The 25398-nt window shown below is 36.0% G+C and overlaps 1 protein-coding gene across 6 annotated transcripts in view; it reads right to left on the bottom strand.

The window, feature by feature from the left end:
* Positions 1–25398, bottom strand: part of TLN2 (talin 2) — a 223329-nt gene that overhangs the window by 131526 nt on the left and 66405 nt on the right. For all 6 annotated transcript variants that reach the window (XM_038184743.2, XM_038184744.2, XM_027466633.3 and 3 more), the window contains 11 exons: positions 20541–20711; positions 17629–17726; positions 17230–17359; positions 15767–15919; positions 14728–14870; positions 13486–13613; positions 9038–9101; positions 6737–6841; positions 4314–4469; positions 3331–3432; positions 24–100 (listed from right to left, as the gene is read on the bottom strand). In XM_038184743.2, the coding sequence (XP_038040671.1) occupies positions 24–100; positions 3331–3432; positions 4314–4469; positions 6737–6841; positions 9038–9101; positions 13486–13613; positions 14728–14870; positions 15767–15919; positions 17230–17359; positions 17629–17726; positions 20541–20676 (1292 nt within the window). In that variant the 5' untranslated portion in view covers positions 20677–20711. The remainder of the gene's footprint in view (positions 1–23; positions 101–3330; positions 3433–4313; positions 4470–6736; positions 6842–9037; positions 9102–13485; positions 13614–14727; positions 14871–15766; positions 15920–17229; positions 17360–17628; positions 17727–20540; positions 20712–25398) is intronic.

Here is a 25398-nt window from a genome sequence, read left to right as displayed (position 1 = left end):
AAATAAAAAGCATTTCCACTCACTTCTTTGGTGAAACAGATTCTTCCAACATCGTTGATTCCTCATCGCCTTCAAGACCAAATCTATCTTTACTTTGTTTCTAGAGAAAAAACAAACAAACAAACAAAGTTCTATATATTGCTTTTTGCTTTCCAGCATTTTCTTGCCATTTATCAGAAATCTAGTCAAAAAAAAGACTTGTCCAGTACTCAACGCTATGGATACTTTTTTTATTTTTATTTTTTTTGGAGGGATGGGGTTGTTAGAATGTAACAATACAATCTCAGCTGTGGAAGAGGAGTTGTTGCTCTTCAGCATCTAACAGACCAAGTTCTATGCCTTGGAAAATTCAGTGCATAAAGGAAAAAAGCCTATCACAACTGGCAATGAAAGCAAACTTGAGACTTTTTTGAACAAACGGGTATGAATAAAGTGCTGAGATTACTATCTTCACCTCTCTGAAAAAAACATTCTGGAGACAGTGATATGCAACAACAGTAAACTACAGCACAGACAGGCACATTTCCACCACTAAAACCCCTGCTTTTCTGACTCAGGAACAGCAGACTAACTCAGCCAACTCAAACACAGCTACAAGCCATCTTTAGCATCCTATAACATCACTATAAGGTGCTACCTACCTTTAGGAAACACATATCCATAAGAAAGAGAGTGTGTTTAACATGGTACAAAGCCATTTTACCACATATTTCATATATCTGGACAGTCTGGGCATCTGCCTTTGAGACTTTTTTTTTTTTTATAATGACATAAAAGAGGCAAATGTACACAAGGGAACTACAATATGAGAAATAACAGGAAACAACAAGCAGTTATAAAAACAGAGCCTTGTAAAAGCAGTCCATTGCCTCCAGTAACCAAGTGCAGTTTGCTTTCCACCTTGTTACAAGACTTGAATATTCAGCAGACAACAAGAGGGAAACAACCACTATGATCTTAGGGACATTTAACAGGAACTCTTCATGCATGTCCATACATACACGTACCCCAGCTTTCTCCCCAGAAGTTCTTACTGTAATAATTTGACTTTAAGCATGAAATGAAACCGCTTATTTCTAGTTAAGATTGTGTCTTACTTCCAGATCAGTGTGAAGTAAAAAATAAATAAATAACAAGTAAAAGCTACTCAGGTTGAGGATTCCCTGTCAACTGTTTAACAATGTCCTGGTTTCAGTTAGAACAGAGTTAATTTTCTTCCTAGTAGCTGGTAGAATGCTATGTTTTGTCTTGGGATGAGAGGAGTGCTGATAACACCCCGATGTTTTAATTGTTGCAGAGCAGTGCTTACACCAAGCCAAGGACATTTCAGCTTCTCGTTTTGTCCTGCCAACGGGCAGGCTGAGGGTGCAGCAAGAGCTGGGAGGGAACAGACCCAGGACAGGTGACCCAAACTGGCCAAAGGGGTATTCCATACCATCTGGGGTCATGATAAGCAATATATAGGGGTGGCTAGCCGGGGAAGGGAGGGCCAGACTGCTCGGGGTGAGGCTGGGCATTGGTCAGCGGGTGGTGAGCAATTGCATTGTGCATCACTTGTTTTGTACACATTATTATTAGTAGTACTATTATCATCGTTATTGTTGTTATTATTATTATCATTTTCCTGTCTTAATAAACTGTCTTTATCTCAACTCACAGGCTTCACTTTCCCTTTTCTCTCCCCCATCCCAGAGAGGGAGGGGGAAGGGTGAGCAAACAGCTGTGTGGTGTTCAGCTGCCGGCTGAGTTAAACCACAACAAACAACTTATTACTAAAGGTGCAGGACTGCAGGACAAGAGTTTGTGTGTGTGTTTTTTTGTTTTTTTTTTCCGTTTTTTTTTTTTTTTTATGCATGGGTGTGCGCTTTTTTAATTTAATACTGTAATAGTACTTAAGCATGGAAAAAAATGTGTCCCTAATCCACACTAGAGCAAATGAGTTAAAATAGTCCAAAACACATTAAAAATTAACATTATGCAACTGAGAGGGATGACCCATACTTTGAGTCATGCATCAGTGAGCAAAGTTGAGCTCAACAATTGGAAACTGTGTGCTTTTCACATGCGTCATGAAGCATCATGGGTGTTTATTGCTTAACCTGTTCCTATTTCATTCATTTTACAATCTGCTGACACAATCAGTTTAAAAGAAGAAATCAAAGGAACGGAAAGGGGTGGAAATATGCACATGTATTCTATCAGGGTGGAAAAGCTGCTTTTGTTTTGAATTAGAAAGCAAAGCTAATTGTGAAGCTTGAGAGCTAGAATCAAGTTTTAAACCATCTATAGAAGCCTATCATTTATTTAACACATTAAGTCTGAGATCAACAGCCTCAGAAAAAAAGGCAAGTACTTTGATGAATTCTGGCAATCCCCTTCAACCTCTGATTTCACAACAGTTGATGTTACATCCCACACTGTTTGCATGAACAAAGGCCAAAAATTCTCCTGAGCTGCTTAGCTTTCTGTCATTTCTTTAATAGTAAAGATCTGTTAGAACAAATTATTGAGATTCAAACAAACTGCATCAAGTAAAATCTTGTCAAGAAGCAAAAAGTGCTATTTGAAACACTTGGCTTTTGTACACAACATGCTCAGAATAAAATCTTTTAACTTCATATTTGTTGGCAAAATAGGTCTTTTTGCTGTTGTGTTTATTTACTTGTGAATATTTTTTTCTGTAGGTGCTTATCAGCCTCTACTCTCTTAACATTTTGTTAAAAAGTGTTTCTAATAGTCTGGTGCCTTCGCAAATACCAATTTCCTCCCTCTCTCTCTGCAGAAGTGAAATATAAATCTTTGCTTTCCTGACCACAGTATTTATTAAGCAATATGTCAAAAATGACTTTTTTCTGTACTTTTGCCAAAATACCACCTCGGCTTTGATGTAGTATATGCAAGAGACAGAAGACAACTACTATATAGTCTTTAATGTAGTTTTAAAGGCTGCTACCATGTGATCATTTCCTCCCATCTAACTCACCATTTTGATCCATAGCTTAAAGTCCACAGTTGACAAGACAACTTTTGTCTGTTCTATGGATATACACTCATAGCCAGCTGTTCATCTTCCAGATGGAAAAGCAAAGCCTAAGCATTTTGTATTGAGCCTAACTACTGTAGTTAACAGCTTCGATATTTTTCGGAAACAATTGCTGAGGTTGAACTGAAAGAGCTTATGATACTTAAAGATAAAATTAAATAACATCAAAACACTAGATCATACTGACTTCATGAGAGGAAAAAACTGCAGCTTGCACACATTCAAGCTTTTACACTGCTGTATAGTCATTTTACTGCATTTTACTAGATGTCATCCCAATATTATACCTTCTTCAGGATGATATCAATGTAACCTGCGATTAACTGAGAGATCTGTTCTCCTTCAGTGGTCTGTACTGAGTAATAGCTTTCCTGATATTCACCAAAATCCTGAAAGTAAAAAAAAAAAAGAAAAATTAACTCTTGGCAAATGAAAGATAAATAACCAGTGTCAAATGTGGGATTAATTCCCATTTTAAAGTTGTTTGTATAAGTGTATTTTTTATATCCAACAATAATTGAAACTACTCCAAGATTCAAAACCAGACCATATAGGGGAGTAAGGAAGGAGAGAGGAAGGATACTTTTTATGTCTGCTTCACAGAAGAATCACAAACTGAAATACCAGGGGACCAATAAATATTTAATCTAACTTCATCAACCTTAGTCACCAAATAATGGAGAAAATTCTAAAGAATTGTATTCTAAAGCATAATCAACTATGTCAGTGGAAATTAAATCCGTATTATTGAAGTGAATATCAGCTGCTAGTCACTGCCTCTTACTCTAGCACATTAAACGACCTTTTTATATCCAGAATACTCTTTTTGCAGTGGATTCCTATGGAACAATTAACAAAACACGTCATATTCATGAGAGTTCTTTAAATCCGTAATTATCAAAATGTTTTCATGACAACATAACGTTGCTTATGTTCATATCCTGCAAGTCACAACTTGCATTTTGAATGGAACCCAGTGATCGATTAAGCAGGTTTTAATGGTATTTTTCATAACAGCACTAGTTCTAAGTTACAGAAGGGATTTAAACACTGCTTTTGGGAAAATGGTCTGTCTAAAAATATCAGAATACAGACTGACCATAGACACCAAGATAAGCCAATTTAACAGTTTAGGACTTTGTAGCTCTACTTAATTCTAGAGATTTTCAGATAGAAGAGGTATTAAAAAAATGCTGAGATTGCAAGTTCATCTTCCTTTCTCCACATCACATGGATTGCCCTTCCTTCTCAAGATGTACAGAAAGATTACCAGGGTAAAGCTTTTAGGTGAGGCAGCCCAGCGTTTCACAGTTGTCAGTGGCCATTCTTGTAACACTTCCTTGGTCTTCTCATCCACACGCATCACTGAGTCTTTGGTGACCCCCAGCAAGCGAGGAACCAGCTTGTTTTTGCCTTTCATTTTTTCCTGTAACAGGGTGTGAAAGATTGTTTTTCATTAAAGCACATCATGCCAGAGGAGAAAGGGGAAAAGAAGTCATGATGGAATACACTGAAAAAGGGCAAAAATAGCATGCAGATGAGGACAATTTAAGCCTCGAGACTCAGTTTTTCTGGTCATATCAAGTCATTTTCAAGCAATGCATTAACATGAAGTTATTGTCTTTACATGATTTTTACTATGCAGTTCATAAGACACTCCCTTTTCTCCCTCCCCCAGCAAACAGGAGCATTTTAGGGAAAGAATTGTTGGAAGTAACTTTAAAAAATAAAAACACAAGATGACAGTCTTTCCAGAGACAAGCCTTTAAAGTAACACCATATTAGAGAAGCAGAACGGGAAATTGGCATCAGAAGGACTGAAAAGTTGCCATCAATTTTTGCACTCAGACTCACCACTTCTCAAAAAAAAATATCTGGAGAGGGAAAGAAAGAAAAGAAAGGACTGTTGGGGTTCACTTGGGCTGTAAATTAAGCAAGATCAGCCATAATTTGTCCCATATTCTGGATTTGAAAATTTAGTTATTTTCAATCCACAAGAGCAGTCTAATCAAGGGGAAAGGAGAGAGTCAGTCTGCATGCTGTGAACTGCTCTTTCATAATTTGTTGGGCATTCCACCTCTTCATTTATCTAAGGTTGTAGAGCACAAGCCCAAACTACTAATCTGCTACGTAAACTATTCTAAATAGAAATGAATCCACACCTCCCACTTCCCTCAATTTACGTACACCATAACAAATCAGTTCCTAGTTATAGTTGGCCATTTGATTGGCTTCAAAACAGACCGATTTGTCCTTTCAAAACAAGTTTCATTACAAATTACAAAATTACAAAATAATTGTTTCAGTTACTGCTTGCTTTAAGTTATGACCAAAAAAAGCAAGATTTTAATGAAAAATATAAAAATATAAAAATATAAAGATAGCTAGGTTACCTTTTACCATACATGCTGCCTAGATTGTGTTAACAAATCCCTCTGAATTAGTGGTTCTAAACATACATGCTTGTTAGTTTTAATATTTTAGTTACTGAAAACGGCACGCCATAACATTAGTATAGTTTCCAAGATGAAACTTAATGTATTAGCCTGACAACGTGAAGTTGAAGTGTTTATTCCTTATGATGCTTTATCTAATTCCAATTGTTTGCATTTTAAGGATTTATGCCCACAGCACATTTAAAAAAAAAAACACAGAATATTTAGCTTTGTATTCCTAAATAACTGGATTAGAAGCTGCATAATTCAGATGTAGTAATGACAACCAATAAGCTTTTTTGTAATTCTTTATTACACTAATTTAATGATTCATACTATTCCAAGATGCCTATGAGCTACATACATTCTGTACAGTTGACATGAGCCTGTAACACTGAAAATGAATGTAGCTCCAGATGAAGTTGAAAACATTTTTCTCAGTCAGGATGCTAGCTCAACAGCTCTTTTAGAGAGCTGAGACTGCTTTCTTCATTAAAGATGATAATAAAACATTTTTCCTTAAAAGAAGGAAAAATAAAAGGTAATTATTTCAGAGGCTACTGTATGAATAGTATTAAGCTCTGCATGTTGTTTTTTTTTTTTATTTTCACCTATCTGCTTCACTAGAATTTCTCAGTGACTAAGTACTTTAGGAAAAGGCAACCTATTGATAAACAAAATTCAGAACTGTAACTGTGGCAAACTAAGAATAAAAACCTCTGCCAAAATTTAGCCTTCTTTTAATTATATAGTAACTAAATACTGAGGCACTAGTGCTTCAGTCCAGTTTTCACAGCAAAACATCAGTGTCTTGGTATCAAATTGTTTCAACACCTTTAGATCACAGCCTTATTGTAAGGACTAAGAGAAATTAATCATGCAACTGATGAAGTTCTTGGTCAGATGCTGGCTTCAGCATGCAATTCATATTATCATTAAACTTTCAACAGAAGCAGCTTCAGAGCTTTTTTGTGAATATTTTTATGAAGAAAGTACTTCGATGGTAATCAAAATTTAAAAAGAGAAGTGTCAATTTAATGAAGTCAAATCAAGACTAAACTGTCTTTCTGGAATTCAGCCTGACTAGCATCAAAACTCAGATCACAATTCTCTCTTAGGTAGTCATTTCAACTGTTTTTCCTCCAGATGTTGCTTTCAGAAAAAAAAAAGCTTAAAAACACCTCTGACCTTTGATTAGTGGAAAACCTATGATAATACATAACCAACCATACAATGTGGTCAGCAAGATCTGCATTACCTTAACAAGGAAAAAGGACACACCATAGGTCCGCAGGGAGCGGGCTAACTTCACATATTTCACTTTGGCTTCTATTTCAGTCATCTCACCACAGTTTTTGTGCTCCTGTAATGAGAGTTCAGTATCACTTAGACAGAAGTAATACTCTTTCTGGAAACTAACAAAATGGGGTGTTAGCTGTTCTCTGTTTAAGAATGTTCAGTTAATAATCATTCCAATTAAGACATTTGAAACAATACTGTATAGAAATGTTAGTATGATGATTCCCTGTAATTCCTTATCAAAACATATAAGCAACATGTGGAAATGGAACATTTTTCTTTGACCATCATCCATCTATTTGTGCCTCAGTCAAGCAGATTTAAACCATTTATGAAACAGTTTTAAATTATTGGTATTGCTGCTATGTGACAGCATTATGTTTCATACAGTCAATGTCTACTTACTTGGCTTAAATAATTTAAAACTCTCAGTGCATACAATTTTTTCCAGCAGAAGAATAGTTCTGCTTTGTACCCTAAACCTCCAACTCACTAAAGCCTCATGCTTTGTAATTTACCATTTGTCATCTTTTAAATGGATTTCCTGTAGTTTGTTTATTATTTATCCAGTTGCACCTTTATCCACATTTTTGTCATAAGTTGACAAGAATTCTATAGGTGAGAAAGGAGCAATTATTTTTTTCTAGTAGTTCATTCTGAAATGTGCATCTAGGTGTATTAAAACTCCATTTTTATTATTTAAACAATTTACTCATTAGTAAATTTTCATACCTGTAACTAATGAGAATTACAAATATTACCTATTCAAACTTCATTTCAGCATCTGCTCTCCTACTCTGATGAAAACCCTGTCCTGAAGTCCTCCTGTTGAAATACTTTTTGTGGGTTTCTGTAGCACCCCCCATCTCTTTACCACTGTCCTCTGAATTGCTGGTTACCACCTCCTTCATGCTAATTGATGGCAGCAGGGGGAGCACCAGTAACATGGGAAACACTTGCCTACGCCAGTTCACTCTTGTCAACGCTTCACAGAGGAGCACTTGGAGAAGCAAGTGCAACTCCAAAAACCTTTTTGCATCTCAAGAACACAGACTGATTAGACCACTCAAATTCAGTACAGAACAGAGTCAGGATCGCTGAAGAGCAAGAAACCCAGTCATTGCAGATGGAATATTTGGAGAAAGTCATGTCAAAAACCCAAGAATTTTATAAAGAAAAGATTCACGTTTTTCAAAGCATCAGTTTGCATATTCTGCCTTGCTGTTGTGTTATCACCCATCATCTAGAGCCCTCAGTGATTAATTTCTCATCCATGCACTGAAGTATGTCAGGAACTGAAACTACTCAGATCATATTTGATGTAGGCAAATCATTTGCTATGAATCCCACAGAGAAATGAATGAATCTTTTTTTGCTAGAAGTGTAATATCACCGCCACCAACTAAAGGTATACACAGGGAAGTGTTACACATCCTCTTTCATAAGATGTATTACAAGCTCTGGATAGAATAGGATTTACTGAGCTACAGAATTCCTACATTAGGAATGTAACAGACATAGAAAAGGATGTGACTTCACATGATTTCAAAATCACAGGTCACTGGTATGTCTTTCCAGAAACTGTACTATTTCAGCTGTTTACCTCAGATTTTTTCAGTTTAGATTACATTGCCAAATACACATGTTAATCAGCACAGACATTTAGTGCATTTATACCACTTCAGCTTGGAGAACATTTCCAATAGGATCAGTACATTGGAGACTCAACTGCTTTACATCTTTTACAACTGCATGATTCTCAGGCACACCACTGAATTCAAGCATTCGCTAGCAGAACTACGTATTATTTGAAGCTCATGCCTGAATAATGAATGCATGGCAGGCTATGTGGAAGAAGTTTTAATGATTTTCCTAAATGTGCTTTTATTTTAGCACAAACACACATCCTTACATTTCAATGCAACTGAGAAAATGATCTTAAGAATATTAAATATTTTCTTTGTCCCCTTCAACAAAGTACACTGAAGAGTCATCAGTGAATAAAAGAGGATCAGGACAATAAATCTGCTGAAGAAGGGGGGACAAGAGGGGGAACAAGAGAGGGAACTGGCGGGGAGACAGGGGAAAAAGGGGAGGAAAAGGGGAGGAAAGGAAAAGTGAAAAGCTATCAGACTCTTCAAACCTGATTTTCTGGTAGTTATACAAGTCAAATATATAGAGGTCATACACCTGTGAAAGAGAGATCATTTTTGTTATAACAGAAATGAAGCTGCAGTAAGTTTTTCAGCCTCACAATTACCTGAAATATTCTCTTTTCAGCCCCTCTTTGTTTGGTATATTCTTTAGGTAGGAATTCTTTTAGGCTAGAAAAAAAAAAAAAAGAAGAATACCACAGGTTAGTGGTGTCTTCTTGAGGACAGACACTTTCCACACTTTATTGTTGGTATTATGTTCCACAACATTCCCAAAGTGGGCAAAAAATCTCTCTACAATCACTAAGTAGGGTAAGGTCAAGAGGATAATTGGCATAATAATAAAAACCACTTCAGCTATGTCCTGACATAACACCCTCTTCATGTTTAGAAAAGTCACAAGTAAACAAAGTTTGGACACTTTCTATTGTTCATCTATATAATGTCTATTATTATCTAGCTGCATTATAATATCTATTAGCAGCTCAAAGGAGTTCACATTTAATCCACATACACTTGCTATAATCTTGGAAACCAAAGCTTAGGCCACTTAGGTGTCTGAGTCCAGACACTACTATTACTGTCCTGAAGCACTTTGATTTACTGACCTGTGGGACACAGTTCTTCCTCTGCATGTTCCAAGACATGTTAAAACAAGTATTTTATTGAAAACCTGCAAAGCCATTAAGTGGACGCAATACCAGCCATTATCTCAAAAACAAGGTCACAAATAACTAGCCTTATTTTATTTATTTTTTGCAGTACTCAAATACTAAGGTTTCAGAATATAAAGTAAACAAAACAAGTTCAGCCTCCCTGGTAAGTTCAGTCAGAAAGAATCCTTGAACACCTCACAAGACTGTCTAGCTGTATGTACCTCCTTTTCTTTGCAATTAAATTAGACTTTTATCTCAGCCAAACATCAACCCAACTTGAAGACTTGTTAGCATCGTGCATTAAAAAATTGCAGTTCTTTTCTGGATTTTATCTTCCTATCTGCAACACTGAACTCTGATGAAATTATGCCATATATTCAGCAGTTCACCTTAAGTCTGAAGAAAATTCTGCCCTTCAAGAGAATTTTTGGGTTTCTAACCAAAGTTCAACATAAAAAAACAGCACTTCCACAGATAAAAAAAATAAAATAATAAAAAAGAGGTTTCTAAGAATCCAGTAGGACTTGAGGATTTTATTCTCATTTTGGTCTATTGAGTATACAAGCCCACTATTAACACAGAAACAACTAACATCATGAAAAGCTGCAGATTTTGAGAAGGATATCTAGCCAGATTTCCTAAAAAAGATTGGCAAAAAAAATTTCCCATCATTCCTCCCCCCCAACTCCCTTTAAAGGAAGCCTGCCACTGCAGACAACAAAGAGAAGAACTTCAAGACTGTGATGACTTTGTGCTCTCCTCGAAAACACTCTCTAGTAGTTAGAATTTTCATTGTTATTGCCATAAAGCTCTAGCAATTTCAATCCAAGTAAGAGCAACTGCGCTTGCTAATCTGCCTTCCACTGTTTCAGTAGTTGTGTCTCAACTGATTACATCTTAATTAAATCTCTTCTACAAAATGAACTCTATAGATAAGGTCTGAATACAGCTTATTATCCTAAAAAGCTAGTACATCTATTCTAAAAATAAAAAGCAAAACAAAAACTGAACAGTGCTTTTAACACAGAATTTCATACGTTCAAACCAGTTTGGTTACATTCACTTCTAAGAAAAACAAAAATAACCGAGTTGAATGCACTCTCATTCTAGCAATGGATTTATACAGAGAAGGGATAATCATGCACTTTCAGTTCTCATCTTTTATTAGCTAAGTTGATTTTCTCAACTATTCTTATGCCGACCAGCTATCAAGAACATCAGATTTTTAAGCATGTCTACTTATCTTGTTAGCTAACTAAGAAGCGATAGCTGAATAAACATTATTTGGAGCTTCTTGAGAAAAAGTTACGTCTGCCAAGTGCCCATTGGCACACTTGTACATGCAGCTGGCAGTTAGATATGAAGTTTTTCCTTGTATGATCTTCCATTTTTCGATCAATAGAGAAGCAATCACCTCAACTGAAAAGTTGAAATACTAGCTGCAGACAAATTATTTTGATGCTGCCCATAATACTTTCTTTATTTATGTTGCAACAAACCATGGCCTTACTTTATTTAACAGTTTGTGTAACGAGTTCACAAAACCACATGAAATATATTATTCATTTAGCCTTCTTTAAAATCTTTAATTACACATTGTTACAATGTACAATGAACTCGATTAATAAACATCTAATAGCAAGCCGTGTATATTTAACTTCATCTAATTAGAGTTACTTCTACAATTCTTCAAAAACAATTATACCAAGTGCCAGCATATTGTTTTTCATTAGCATAAAGGTATATTGGACCTTCTTGCAGAAGTTTTAGACAGTAAAATAGGCTATATTGTAGAAGTGAACTTAGTGGTCACCAAGCATGCTTAGAAATAAATGGCAGATGCTAGCAAGTTTTAGCTGCTCCTTTCTTACCTACATACAAATCATAAGATTTCTTTAATAGATAATCTCTCATCAAATTTAAACACGGGGTGCCTCTGGATGCAAAGCAGAACTTCAACTGCATGAGGAAGGGCTATTTGCAATTAGGTAGTTTTCACGATTTACTTTGGCATGAGCTCTAGGGAAATTCCAACAGTCAATATCAAAGGGTTAACAAGACACAGGCAGTAATCATCACCCGTGCCAAGAACGACTTATCAAAGGCAAAAAAAGGATAAAAAGTAGCTCTGCACACTGCATACTGCAGACATAGCAAAGTAAGCCAAGTTGCTTTAAAATAATACTGAAATATGCTAGTACTATCCTGCTACATGCTGTTTTCTATACAAGCAGAGACTTCCATTAAGGGAACCTGTAGGCATGTTCAGGGCCCAGCAGCGAATGAATAAACACTTCAACAACAAGAAGTGTTTCCTGAAATGACAGGAGATGCACTCTTCAGTCAGCATTCATCTATACTATTTTTATATATTGCTCATAACAAAATAGGAGAGCTTGGCTTGATTAGACTCAACACAGAAGTGTGAGATTTCACAAAAAGACTGTCATGAAGGCTTAGTACAGCCAAACATATGTAAAGCTAAATCATAAGCATCTATACTTTAAAACAAAAGACAGTGACTAGGACCTTATGGTTCTCAAGTAAGTTTATCCACAGAGAACAAAAAGGCAACAAGAATTACTTGTAAATCAGAAATGCTTAATTTCATGAAACTAGTTATACACCTGGACAGCAAGAGACTAGACTTGGTGGCCTGCAAGGCTCAATCCTCATACAGTCAAAACCCATTTAAATTAAAATTATACATTAAGTAGAAAAAACACACTGCAGGAAAAAAAGAAAAAAAAAAAGGAAAGCCAAGGTTTTAAAATTTGAAATTCCAGTTCTAGATTATTCCCACTGGAGTAATGTTCTCTCTTCTAACATGCAGTTTGGTTATTTACACTTTTCACTCACATTAGCATATAAAGATACTGCACTTTGTGTTAACATTTTATTCCGTTATGGACTTCCAACTAGCCAGCATTCTGTATAAAGCAGAAATGTCATCCAACCAGAAGTTCTTGTTGAACATAAAATACAGTTATGATAGAGGATTGTAAAAAATGACTTAAAATTTAGAAGATCAAGAAGAATGCCTAAATAATGCCTGTCATCCCTGTTCCACTGCAGGCCAAACAATCAAAATTTGTAGAGAAATGGAACCTCTAAAAGTCAGCCAAACTAAGTTTACCCATCTGACAACAGGAAAGTAAAGCATGACAATCAAGGTTAAAGGATGGGTCTCCAGGCCAGGACTTTGTATCCAAAGAGCACAATACTAGATCTCCATTCATACAATGCCATGAGAGGGTGAAACCACACAATTAATTAACATAATTAAAAGAGTTAGGAAAAATGAATATCTACACACAGCAGTATTAACTTCAGTAAAATGACTAAGTATCTTTTCATTCATGTGCTTTCATAACAAATCAAACGTGTGATATATATTAACATATACTTACTTCACAAATGGCATTACTAAATGCAGGCAGAAGATGACATCTGAGCAAGAACAAAACTCCAGTTCTCCCTAATTCAGTAACGCAGGCATAACAAAACTTCCAGTACGCTCAGTCTAATCAAGGATGCATATGACATGAGGATGGATACATTAAAGGAGAGGAGACTATTGGGTAACATGAACCTTGGCTTCCAGAGAAAGCAGAAGGGGCTTCCATGGACAACATTACCATGTGGTTGGAAAATCCAGCTGCATACCTAACTGGCATGCTGTGGGAAGCTGGCACCCTGTGTTGCCCAATAAGTCACTGCCAAATGTCCCCTTCACAGCAGCTGAAATTACTGATTTATGCAGCAAGGCTCCTGGTTGCAGAAAACACACAAGATCTGGCTACCACTAACTGGAGTACTAACATGCTTTTAAGCTATGAAAACCTAACAATAGTTACACTTTAGGTCACTTGAATTTATAAGTTAACGTAAGTATTTACTCTAAAAATCCAGGTTTGTGCTTGTGTTCTACATGAGGTCCAAACTGGATCTGTGCTTGAAAGCCTCCAAACTCACAAGCCTTCTCAAAGGAGACAGGATGGGAGCCATTCAGAATGTCATCACGAGCCTGTAAGAAGTAAGCAAAGACATATCAGGGACATCCAAAAGAATTACTCCATCTCTGAAATTCATCAAAAACTAAAACACAGGCCAAGAATCCAGCAACACACTTCTCTGTCTGAATGTCTTCATTATTCCATTGTGGATGTGTCTATGACTAATAAAATAAACAAAGGGATAGATTCTTCTCTGGTGAGTATCTACAGAGACATGCTAAAACCATGATTATAACAACTGTCATCAAAAAGACAATTTGATATATATTTCCTGTGGCACATATATATAAAATACAACTTATAAACATGTACACAGACACAAGTGTACGCATTCACACCCAACATAACTCTTATCTTGCCACCTTGTAATATCAGGGAAAATGATCTAACTTGCAAGTAAAAAACAAATTATTGTTACAGAAATAGGAAGAGGTGAAGGCAGACAGCATTTTCTTTCTTTTTGTTTACATTTTGAAGTCATAGAAGATGATGGATTTTATAGTTCTGGCATGGGAAGACTCGTCTATCCATACAGAAAACAAGATAGTATCAGTGCATGCTGTTGCAACAGTAACCTGGAAGAAGTATCTAATGGACATGAGAATAGCACAGCGTGATAATCTTTTAAAACTCCTGAAAATTTAGTGCAATCCCACAACCAATACCATCTTATAATCATCTTAAAACCATTTTATAATTTGCCTAAGAGCTTTAAAATGCAATTTAGAGCAATCCTACTTGAATCAGCTTCAAGTATAACAACTGAGCATCTCATTAAACATTCAATGGATTTTTTTTCAAGTAACAAAATCAACCCTAATGATTTCAAACTGAATTACAGCCAACTACACTGGAGACTACAGTTAGAAACTATCTTCAACAGAAAAACTCAAGCTTCCTAAGATATAAGCATCTCTAACAATTTGGGGAACCTGCCTGGGTGGGCTCCCACTGTGTTAAATGATATGGTCCACATTCAGAACAAGGAGTTTAGAAGATCGGAATACCTGAGCAACAAATAAGTTAGTTATTTAGCACTTGTTTTTGTAATATTTTTCTTCTAATTAACCTACACAGGTTTCCTCAGGCAAGCTAGAACTGGTACTCCAGGTTCACATACTGTACCTGAACATAAAGCAAATTCAGTTGAACAGGATCTCTTGAATCTACATTCTGGTCTGAATAGAAGAACTTTCGTCTCAACAGTAACGTTTCATTTTCATCAACTCCTTGTTCTCTAAATGTTCGGCTATGATCTAGCCAATTTACTGCAACAGAACCAGATAGACAAAATGTTTAATCTGCAGTGTTGCCAGTGTTAATAGCTGTTGAGAACATCATATGATAACTGGCCTTGCCATTGGAGGGGGACACCTAGCAAAAAAAGTTCCTTTTATTTATGTTTCTAGTCAGTGCTGATGGTTGCTACAAATGAGAATTCAGTAACAGAACAGCACTGCTGAAAAACAGGAATTTACCCCGTGGTATAAAACACCACAAATACCATTGAAGCAGCAACTACAGCAAAAGTAGTATTTCAATACTAGATTCAGACCTTCAAAGCTGCATTGCAGTATTACTTGAAAGATTACCAAAACACCACCACCAAAACCAATTGCTTTGCTCACTTTTTATCCCTTAATACATTTTAAAACATCTTCCTTCCAGTAAAAGTTCATCTTAGTCCCCTGATGTTAAAACAAAGTAATTTTCATCAGTTTGCATATAGAACGGATCAAATATTGTCTTAGTTCTTTGGCACACTCCATTTACACTTCAAAGACAAAACTAGACATAACTTTGGATGGCTTTCAGTAGGCATCAGTAGTTAAATATCCAACTTGAATGAAGGGATTAAAAAGGTCATTATGGAAGCAATCTTCCCTTCCCACTCTAAGTTATAACTCCACCACAAAAAAAAAAAAAGCAATAAAAACACTTCAAAAAGACATACTCTCTCTCATAGCTAGAGGCAACAATTTGTCTATTTAACTAAACTCAAAAATGCACAGTAGTAGATGACACCATATATGAACATATACAATACAGGTAGGGAACAAGTGAGTCATACTGAGGAAGCTAAAAATGCAGTCCTGTATGATTTTCTTGCCCTGTTCTGCAGAAAGGTAGTAGTGAAAGAATCATCCTGGAATTCACTACTCACAATCATCATCAGTATGAAGCTTTGCCTTCAATTTTTCCATTTTTCTTTCATCACGCAACAATGTCCTATCTTTCTTAAGTGTTCCTGTACTCTCTTCTTTCTTTTCTTCAATGCTCTCCTGGATTAAGGAATATTCCTCATAATTGGTTATTCCTGGAATTAGAAATAAATCCAGTGTTTGTAATAAAAAAAAATAATACATTTAAGACACAGATAAATTTTTTTTCCATGTATTAAAACACCAATGGTTCGTTACAAGTATAATGAAGATATTCCAGATGAAATGCAAACCAAAGCATGGGGAAGGGGATCCCAAGAATAATCTACAAGTTCTGCATTGAAGATGTTTCTCTAATGTTTGGCATTATTCTTCAAATATATCATATTTGGAGGTGCATTTCCCTTCGCAGATGCCTACAATTGTTTCCTGAGAAGTAGGTGATTTTAGCTTGTCCACAATGTGCAGAAGAAATGTGGCACAGAAGGCTGAGGAATAAAAAACACATGAGTAGAGTTCCAGAACTCAACTCTTCCCATGAATTTTCCATGAAACTGAATTGAAAAAAAAAATGAGTTCACAGCATTTAGTATATATGCTATGCTGTTCTCATTTCTCTCATCATCTTCCTCCACAGCATATTTATGTTATACAAGAAAGCAAATTAAATAAATGCTTGCATATATGACCACATTCATGAAAATTAGTCCAACTAATTTTTAGAGCAAATTAATTTCAGAACATTGGAATCCAGCATAGAAACACTCACACAATTAAAACACACATTTTAATCTACCTTGAAAGTGAATTAATCTAAATCTATCTCAGTCAAATTAAGATCATTAATTCTAAATGAGAATGAAGCAAGAGATTAAGATAATTTAAAGTAATCCATGTTGAATGCCTGCTTATAGGTAAATTTGAGTTAGTTTCCTAAAATGTCTTTATTTAGATAAATATAAAAACAGACTATAACCAAAATGATACATTTTAGGCCAGCTGCTCTGGATGGTTTCCACATGTAGTTACAGAAGTAACATGATATTGTAACTAAAGCTAAATCATAACATAGAAATGTAAGTTTAGGTGTATTTCAAGGTCAGCAACTTCTATGTCATTAATATTTAGCAAAAATTTAGTTCTATTTTTCTACCACCTAGCAGGAAAGCTTGTAGAAGTAACACACAATGAAGAAGTTAAAACAGTATTGTCAGATACCTGTGCCTTCAAATGTTAAATACTGAAGTTAAAGGATACAGCTAATTCTCTACTGACTTTCACAAGAAAGCATGGACAATAGCTTTGAAACAAATGTTTGATCAACATTAACTGATAACATAATTTCAACATTTGTCAACATGTGTCAACTTCTATCCAATAACACACATGGCATCCTAAATTTCAAGATGTCAATATGGGAATAAGCAAATAAATATTCTTGAATATGTAGGTCCCAAAATCTTACCTATCCTGCTGCAAATGGTAACCAGCAATTCACCAACTGTTTTAGAATCATCCACCATGACTGTTTTCACTGAACCATCCAACATACGTATTTTCTGAGGTCTTTGTTTCTTTTTGTACTCCAATATATCCTATGAAGTAAACAATATAGTTTCTAAACATTTAGGGAAAACACCACAAAAGCAATTCTATAGGGTAGATTCCTGAAGCAAGATGCTCCCCCCTCCCGTCTTTTTTTTTTTTTTTTTTTAAGGCATGTACGTGTGTTTGAAATGGATCACTTTCAAGAAAACACTTAAATTTCTCCTACCCCTCCAAACACTAAATATTGTTCTTGCTACTTGGGAAACAAGCTTTCTGAAAACATGTTGATGAACAAAGCAACAGATTTGTACCATACCCCATTTCTCAACATGTAATAATCCAGCGTTCTTCCAGCCTCCAACCATATACCTTTACGAGGATCTTCATCTGACAAGAACAATCCGTAGTCAGAGGCTGTGTAACAGAAAAGACAGTTCATTGAAAAATATAAAACCTCATCCAATCACCATTTTATTCAAGATTATTCAGGTTCATGGTAAAGCCTCCATTATGTTTACCCCCCATTCTTAATGAACTAGTACGCCTTTATTTTTTGCTGTGCTTCAGAGTAATATTTAATTTAGCAGCAGATAGCAGGGTATATCAGGCATTACAGAAGACTTGAACAAAAGCTTCACTAAATATGCGCATATTACATCCATTACGGATCATCTATATTATATTAGAGAGAACTTATTACAAATAAGACCTTTTTAAAATGCTCATAGGTCCTGCTTAAAGACCTATATCCTTAGAGATCCAAAAATACAAGCAGTTTGGATTTAATCATAGTATACCATATCAAGCAGTAGTTCTATTTCAAAACATTGTTTTCAATCCTTAACGTACTTAGCCTATGCTGAACATACAAATCTTTTTTTGGTAGATGTTTCAGGTTTATCAAGTGAAAAAGAGGTTTTCAGAATCATATTTGTGATAACAATCTCAGGAAAAAAAATCTGCAGATATTGAAGGCTAAGCACAAACCAATTGATTCTTTCACAAACACAAGTAAATGGTAAAACTCTCGTGGCAATGGAAGAACAAATTCAGGCTTAAGCTTCAAAGCCTAGACTCCAGGTACACAAAATGAATACCATGACTGTCAACTGAAAGACTACTAAAGTGTGAAGAATTGATACACAGCACATTCTTAGACAAATCCACTATCACAAACAGAAAAAGCTACTGTTCTTCGGTTGAGCCTGCTCTAACTCTTGTCCTAAAGTTGAAGCTAATGCTTATTTCCATAAAAGCTAGTCACCTGTGTGCACACAGTCTGTTACAACAGCCCCGTGAAGGGACAGCATACCTCTTAATTTCCAGCCATGTGATCACACCCACTGATTAGAACGTCAAGTAAACATAGCTACAACTTTGGGACAGTGTTTCATTTTTAAGTGTATTTTAAAGATACAATTCACATTTATTCAACAACATTTACATTAAACACAGTGTTACTTATGCAAAGATATAAAAACATAGCTGAAAGATACCAACTTCTAAAGGAAAAACCCAAGAAACTGAGTAAGAACAACTTCTCCTACAGACCATAATTAAAAGCTCCACTGAAAAGGCAAGTGATCCAAACAGAGATGTTTATGGACACAAATTCAGTACAGAATCAATTAAATGAAATTTTAGAATCTGTGCCTATAAATAGCTTGTGACATTTGCACACAAAGGGACTTTGCACTGAGAGCAGAATTACCAAGGAAGCGTTGGCTGCTCTACTTTTCACTTCTGGGGAGCGCACCCTAGTAATGAAACAGCAGTAGCTGTGCAGCTTGCACATGAGTATCACAGTCGCATCTGTTCCAGCATGTAAGCTTGTTGGAGAAGTGAAACTTACATAGTTGATAGTAGAACTACAAGACAATGTTTTCTATTGTGCAGGAACTGGTTAGATCACTCTGTACTATACCAGTATGAGTTTTCCTAACAAACAGGCAAACAAATGTTTTAACAGCCACAAAGAAGGGGAAAGGATATGTTGTTTTATATATATAGGTATATATATATATACACACACACACACATGTATATATTGTTATGCATTGCAACTTCAGAAAGATGTTTAAAGTTTGTAATTGCACTGCCATCGCAAAAAAAAATACAAATAAATCAAGAGAGTTCCCAGGCTTTTCTGAGGTTTATGATATTCAGGGCTATTTATTACTTGACTTCACTGAATACAACAGCTGTTCACAATAACTGCATTAGGATATCAGTATATCAGAAACGCACAGGTTATATCTGAAAAATAGAAGCTCTGTAACTAGACTTCCTAAGGGCTTCTGCAAAGGAGAAGCATTACTAAATAATACCAATTATCATACATGACTGGATTTTATTTTATTTTATTTTAACATTTAGACAAGGTTTTCAGAAGACCTCTAATACTGGAAAGCTGTGCAAAAAACTCAAACCGTTCTAACAATTACATTCTAGTGGCATTATACACAGCAGAGAACCAAATGATTCTGAAGAATCTGGATTTTTGAACAACTTTGACTAAATTTAAAACAGATTTTCTGCCTGAGTGAACAAATATTTCAGTGTTTTCACATCTAATTTGCTCAATATGTTCAGAAAGATTTGATTAATGAGTAACACCATTCTGAATATGGTGTGTTTTTTGTTTGTTTGTTTTGTTTTTGTGTTCTTGTTGTTTGTTTTTAAACTTAAACAGTTTAAAGCATTTCCTTTTCTGCATTTTGGAGATGTCCAACCTTCTTTGGTAATCCACGTTGTCCCTTTCTTTGGTGAGGCACCAAAAAAGTTTACCCAGACCTTCCTAGAAAGCGTAACCACAAGCTTTGCTTTAAGATGATACCACAAAATCTGTTCTCCAATAACTTGGCCTTTCAGAGAACAGAGCAAGATTCAAGAAGGCTGGTGAATGTGCGCACAAAGGGAAAGCGATCCTTCAGCCAAACAAGCAATTTACATAGAAAGTGAAAGTTTCACCAAAAAATGTTCCCATTGTAGAAAAAAATCTGTCTCACCACAAGAAGAAAGAATTCAGCTAACTTCAAGAATTCAGCTAACTTCAGCCACTTAAAATTCTGTTTCAACTCTTTTACTCCAGAGTCTTCTTTAAATTAAAATACAAACCCTACAACCATAAAGATAAATGAAGGAACACAACAGACAGTAAAAACAGTATGGGTCTGTTTATTTTCAATTCAGCCAGTGAATTAACTAAGGATAAATAAAGGAACTCACCTTGTCCCATTTGAGCCTCTGGAACTCGTTCACGAATAACTCTGCAGGCATCATACACTGCAGTGGATGGTTCAAACTGCATCGTCTTCACTACATTGCATTGGCGGACACAGATCTTCAAGGAAAGTGCTACCATGGTGTTCAAAATCTTGCAAGTTTCTACTGAATTGTCTGAAAAAGCAGTGATACGTTATTGCTCAGAATTTTCCACTTAACTCTTTCATATGCTCAAACTGTTCATAGAAAAAAAATTGAATGACTTCAAAAGAATGATACGTTTTCAATAGCTGCCTATACATGTACAGTCCCACTAGCATCCTCAAGCTAGAAACTGTCCCCAAACACATATTATTCTTGGCATACTGAAAATTCATTTTCAGAAGAGGTGCGTACACATTACTAAAGATTAATATTTTGTCTGAGATATGACAAAATGCTGCATAAGAAAACAATACATTCACTGGGTATATCACCAATAGTAAGTATTTAGTAGTAACAGAAAAGCAACTGCATAATTTCCATTAAATCCATTTTTCACTCTTCAATATGACAGATTTGATAACAAATACAAATTAGAGGTCAAATTTTCAACATGCAAAACTCAAATCAAAATGGTTATTTTTTCCTCCTCCTTTTTAGATCCCGACACATGGGAATCAGTGGGTGCAGGAAGGAGTAGGTTGCTTTCCAAAGACAAAGGCTACATATTTTCAGATGAAATTAACTGGTCCCCCTAACAATGAACATGACTCTCACCAGCACCTTTTGTTAGAACATTTAGATTGGCTGGTAATAAACTGCTTAGAAAAACTACATTAAACAACACAGATTCTGAAGTATGCAATACTGTGTGTTCTTTTCAAGACTGCATAAATCCACTAGATTTTTTTCTATCCTGTTATGTGCGACCCAGAGCTCCAAGAACAAGTTATTTTTCATTCCAGTTCTGTTTCAGAAAGGTTGTTGAATATGACAGCTATCGTCTACAAAAACAGGAAGATACAAATGATTTTTGTTTCATTTTGTAAATTGTCTGGGGTTTGTCTCAAGTGTCTTTCCTCACATTCCAAATCACACCTCCATCACTGGACTTTCCATAGGGATCTTCAAAAATTCTTCAGAACTAAAACCCTTTCTGCATAAATGCAGAATCAACAAAATCTTAAAATGCTTTCTGCATAAATGCATGTGCATGTTTTTAAATAGGAGGGTGTGAGATTCTAAGGACTCAAATTAGCTGCTGCTGATAATTTGACGACACATTCCACTAGATAAAAATTTAAAGGCCAGTTGTGCATCTTTTTACAGCTCAAATACTCAATTTGGCAAACTCACTTAAAGCAATAGGAAGGAACCACCATTTATATTTCAAGAGTGTTAAGAAAACACAACACCAAAGTACTGAGCTCCATGACTGCACCCTTCTCCAAGGCACAGACAAATTATCTCTCTACTGATACCATTTAGGAGTAACTCTAGCTCTAAAATGTCACATTCCCACGTTAGTGGGGCAACCCACCCAGCTGCCTCTCAATAAGCTAAATCGTTCTACTTCATTATTATTATTATTATTACTTCCAGAACCACTTATTACCACCAGTATAAAATGCTACACAGTGCCAGATTTTCAGACTGACAATGGAAAAGAAGTCAGTGAGAGGAAACATGTATAGGAAACATTGATGAATTTACACCAAAGCATCACCAAAACAAAATTATCTGGAAAAAACACAGGTTGGAGCAGTTTTCACCATTCAGAAGGTTCCCTGGGAGAATTACGTGTTCATGTGTATGTACGTGCACCGTTAAAACAAGTGGCACACTAACAGATGGAAAAAAGACATATCAGCTTGAAAAGCAGCCTGAGCAAGTTGCTCAGAAAGCAACCCTAACTCACAGGCCACCTCTAAAACCTGGCTGTTGATTCTGGTGCAGTACGGTGAGCCACAGTTCCTGCTCCCTCCTCTGTCTGGAGAATGTGTTAGGGCAGGGACATTAAATGCAGCCCTTAGGACTCTCACTCTCTCCCAGTCGCTACTCCTCTTAAAAAGATTAAGAGAGAAAGTGACACCAGTGAATACAAGTACTGGAAAATGTTTTCCAGAAAGAAGCTTTCCTCTCCTCTTTGCTTTTTTATTGAAGCCAAAGGTGAGGCTTGCAAGCCGCTCACATTAAATAAAATATCCCAATTTGGAAGGGACCCACAAGTATCATCTTAAAACTTGAGCTGTCTTGTCCATTAGAAGGTAACGTGGATGTTGACCTTTTCCTGGATTTTTCAACTTTTCCATGAACAAGATACAGTCTAGCTTTGGGTATGAATGCCTTTGGTTGAAGGGAAATATTCATAAAAAATATAAATGGATTCAACAATCATCTTTAAAAAAAAAAAAAAAAAAAAAGAGTAGAAACATGGAAAGATGTCTCCTCTCTTCTGCTAACATATACAATCAACCGATCTGTACACTAACATTATAGCTAATACAGTTGCAAAGACACATGGCAACACCTTCTCCAAGATCCACCTAGCCACCCTCTTTTAAGGTTAAAGAAGTGAAACATCACCATGTCTAATGAAATGATTCATTGTTTCCTGGTAAGAAATACTAGACCAAGGACTTAATAGTCATAAATTAGCACTTAGGTTGAAAGTTTCCTGACATACATACAAATCCTTTATTATCAGCACTGACAGTAGTCAGTGGGGCCTTGTGTATGATGACGTATTATTATGCTTCATAATTCTGAATCTTTATATCATGTCAGAAAACAAAATTTTCTTTTAAGGTGAAGGGTCACAAAGTAATGGCATGAAAATAGACACAGTTAATTCCAACAGATAAGTTTTAAAAGTGTAATTAACCCTTTCATATGGATCATTCAAAAATGGATTTTTAAAAGGGCACGCTATGAGGAAGCATTTAAATTCAGTGCAGTGCCTGATCTCCTTCTATGAATGGAGAAAAGGGGACAGAGAAAAGCCAAATGGTGAAGCTAGACTATGAAACTTTGATGGGAAAGGTAAATATCTATAATGAAAGATATTCTGCTATACTTGGTGTGATTTTGCGGTTTGTACTACTTCTTTTGTTAGGTTAGTATAGAATTAGCAAAACACAGCTTTTGGGCAGGATCTCACCAGTAAGATACAGAACAGAGTAAGTCAGAACTTGGAAAACAGCTTCACCAGTATGATCTCATCACATACTTGATAAGTTTAAAAACAAGGTAATGACCCATCATTTCATATTTACACCAAAAAGCCCCTTCTAAATGCATTACATCGTTTCCTAGCTTGATAATATTTTCACTTTGTGATTGTGCATTGGAGAACCACCATAAAATCATGTGTCCAAAGGAACCTGCAGAGGCAGTCTAGTTTAGACCCTTTTACTGAAAAATGGTGCATCCCTATGGTGTCCCTGGCAGGTGCTTATTTTATCTGTTCTTACAAAGCTCTATTGAAATCAAGTCCACAACATCCACAAGGAACCACTCATTTAGTTGTTTGTTTGTTTGTTTTATTAGTTTTTATATTTTACCACCACCTCACCTTGCAAATTTTCAACCTAGGTCTTCCATGCTGCAAAAGAACCTTTTTTTCCCCCTGCTTTACACACACAGACATGGTAAATTAATCCCTGTAGTCTTTACTACAATTTTACAAGTTATGAACCTGTTACGATGGCCTCCCAACGCCTTCTTGTTTTTTTTTTTTCCCTCTAGGTTCAGATACTACTCCTTAAAGAAGGAAGGACCTAAATATGCAATAGTCTAATCTCCCTTGAACTCAATGCTCCTGTTTTCAGAGGTGCCAAAATATACTTTGTTCAGAAAATAGCTTATTAAAAGAGCCCATGAGTTATCAACTTCCTTCAGCACTGTGTTCTCAAAAATCCGAAGTGGGTATTCATGTGTCTACTTCAGATTAGCCTCAAGATGAACCTTCCCACCTGGCTTTCAGCAGTAACTGGGACAGGCAGTTTCCATCTCCTGGGTAACAGCCAAAATAAGAGAGCTGTTTTTCCTCAAAAGAAAAATGAACGTGGTTAAGAAAAAGGGCTGACACCACAGAGAAAAACAATGGAAAAAATCCTTCCATGTTCCCTTCAGCTTCTATACACTGACTCACACCACATTCAAATATTTTTCTGTGCAACTACCAGACACTTTGTTTCTCCTCCCCAATATCACTTACTCTCTGGAGCAGGTGATGAAAAATCAAAGGATTCCTGGAAATCAAAAGGATTTTGGAAGCAATGTTTCACCTCGTACTAAATCTAATGCCCCGTAAGCACTGCAGTAGGCAATTTCTAAATTAGACTGTAACTGATCCGTGCTTGCAAGGCTGGAGATTGAAATAAGTTACAGTCCAGACAGCAAGGGAAAGAAAGCAGCAGCTCAAAGTACTTAAAACAAGAGAATCATCACTGAGAACCCAGTACTGACAGGTATGTACTGATGTTCTGGGAAATCCCAACAAAACAAGAGTATAACCAGTGGTTAAATAATGATGAGCAAGTGCCTATGCACCCACAAAGACACCTTGGATAGATCATAACAATCAGAGAAAATATTTCCAACATATTAGAAAAGACAATGAAATACGGAAAAGTATGAGCTAAGAATGAGACAATATTAAGTTTCTTTGGAGTGAAGTAACATCATGCTGTGGGGATGCCTGCCATTCCGGCCACAGTCCAGCACTGGTGTAACCACTACAATAGCCAGCTACCTTCCAGCTGCAGACATTAACAGCCTCCCTCATAGCTGCCAACAATTGTCTGCACAATTATGTTCACTCAGTTCTGACACTTTTTTTTCCTGTGTTGGCCATCATGTTTTGAAGAGAATCTTC

The sequence above is a fragment of the Anas platyrhynchos genome, chromosome 11 (genome assembly GCF_047663525.1).
Source record: "Anas platyrhynchos isolate ZD024472 breed Pekin duck chromosome 11, IASCAAS_PekinDuck_T2T, whole genome shotgun sequence".
NCBI classification, from domain to species: domain Eukaryota; kingdom Metazoa; phylum Chordata; class Aves; order Anseriformes; family Anatidae; genus Anas; species Anas platyrhynchos.
The sequence above is the reverse complement of the archived record's forward strand: the minus strand, read 5'-3'. Positions and strand labels throughout refer to the sequence as shown.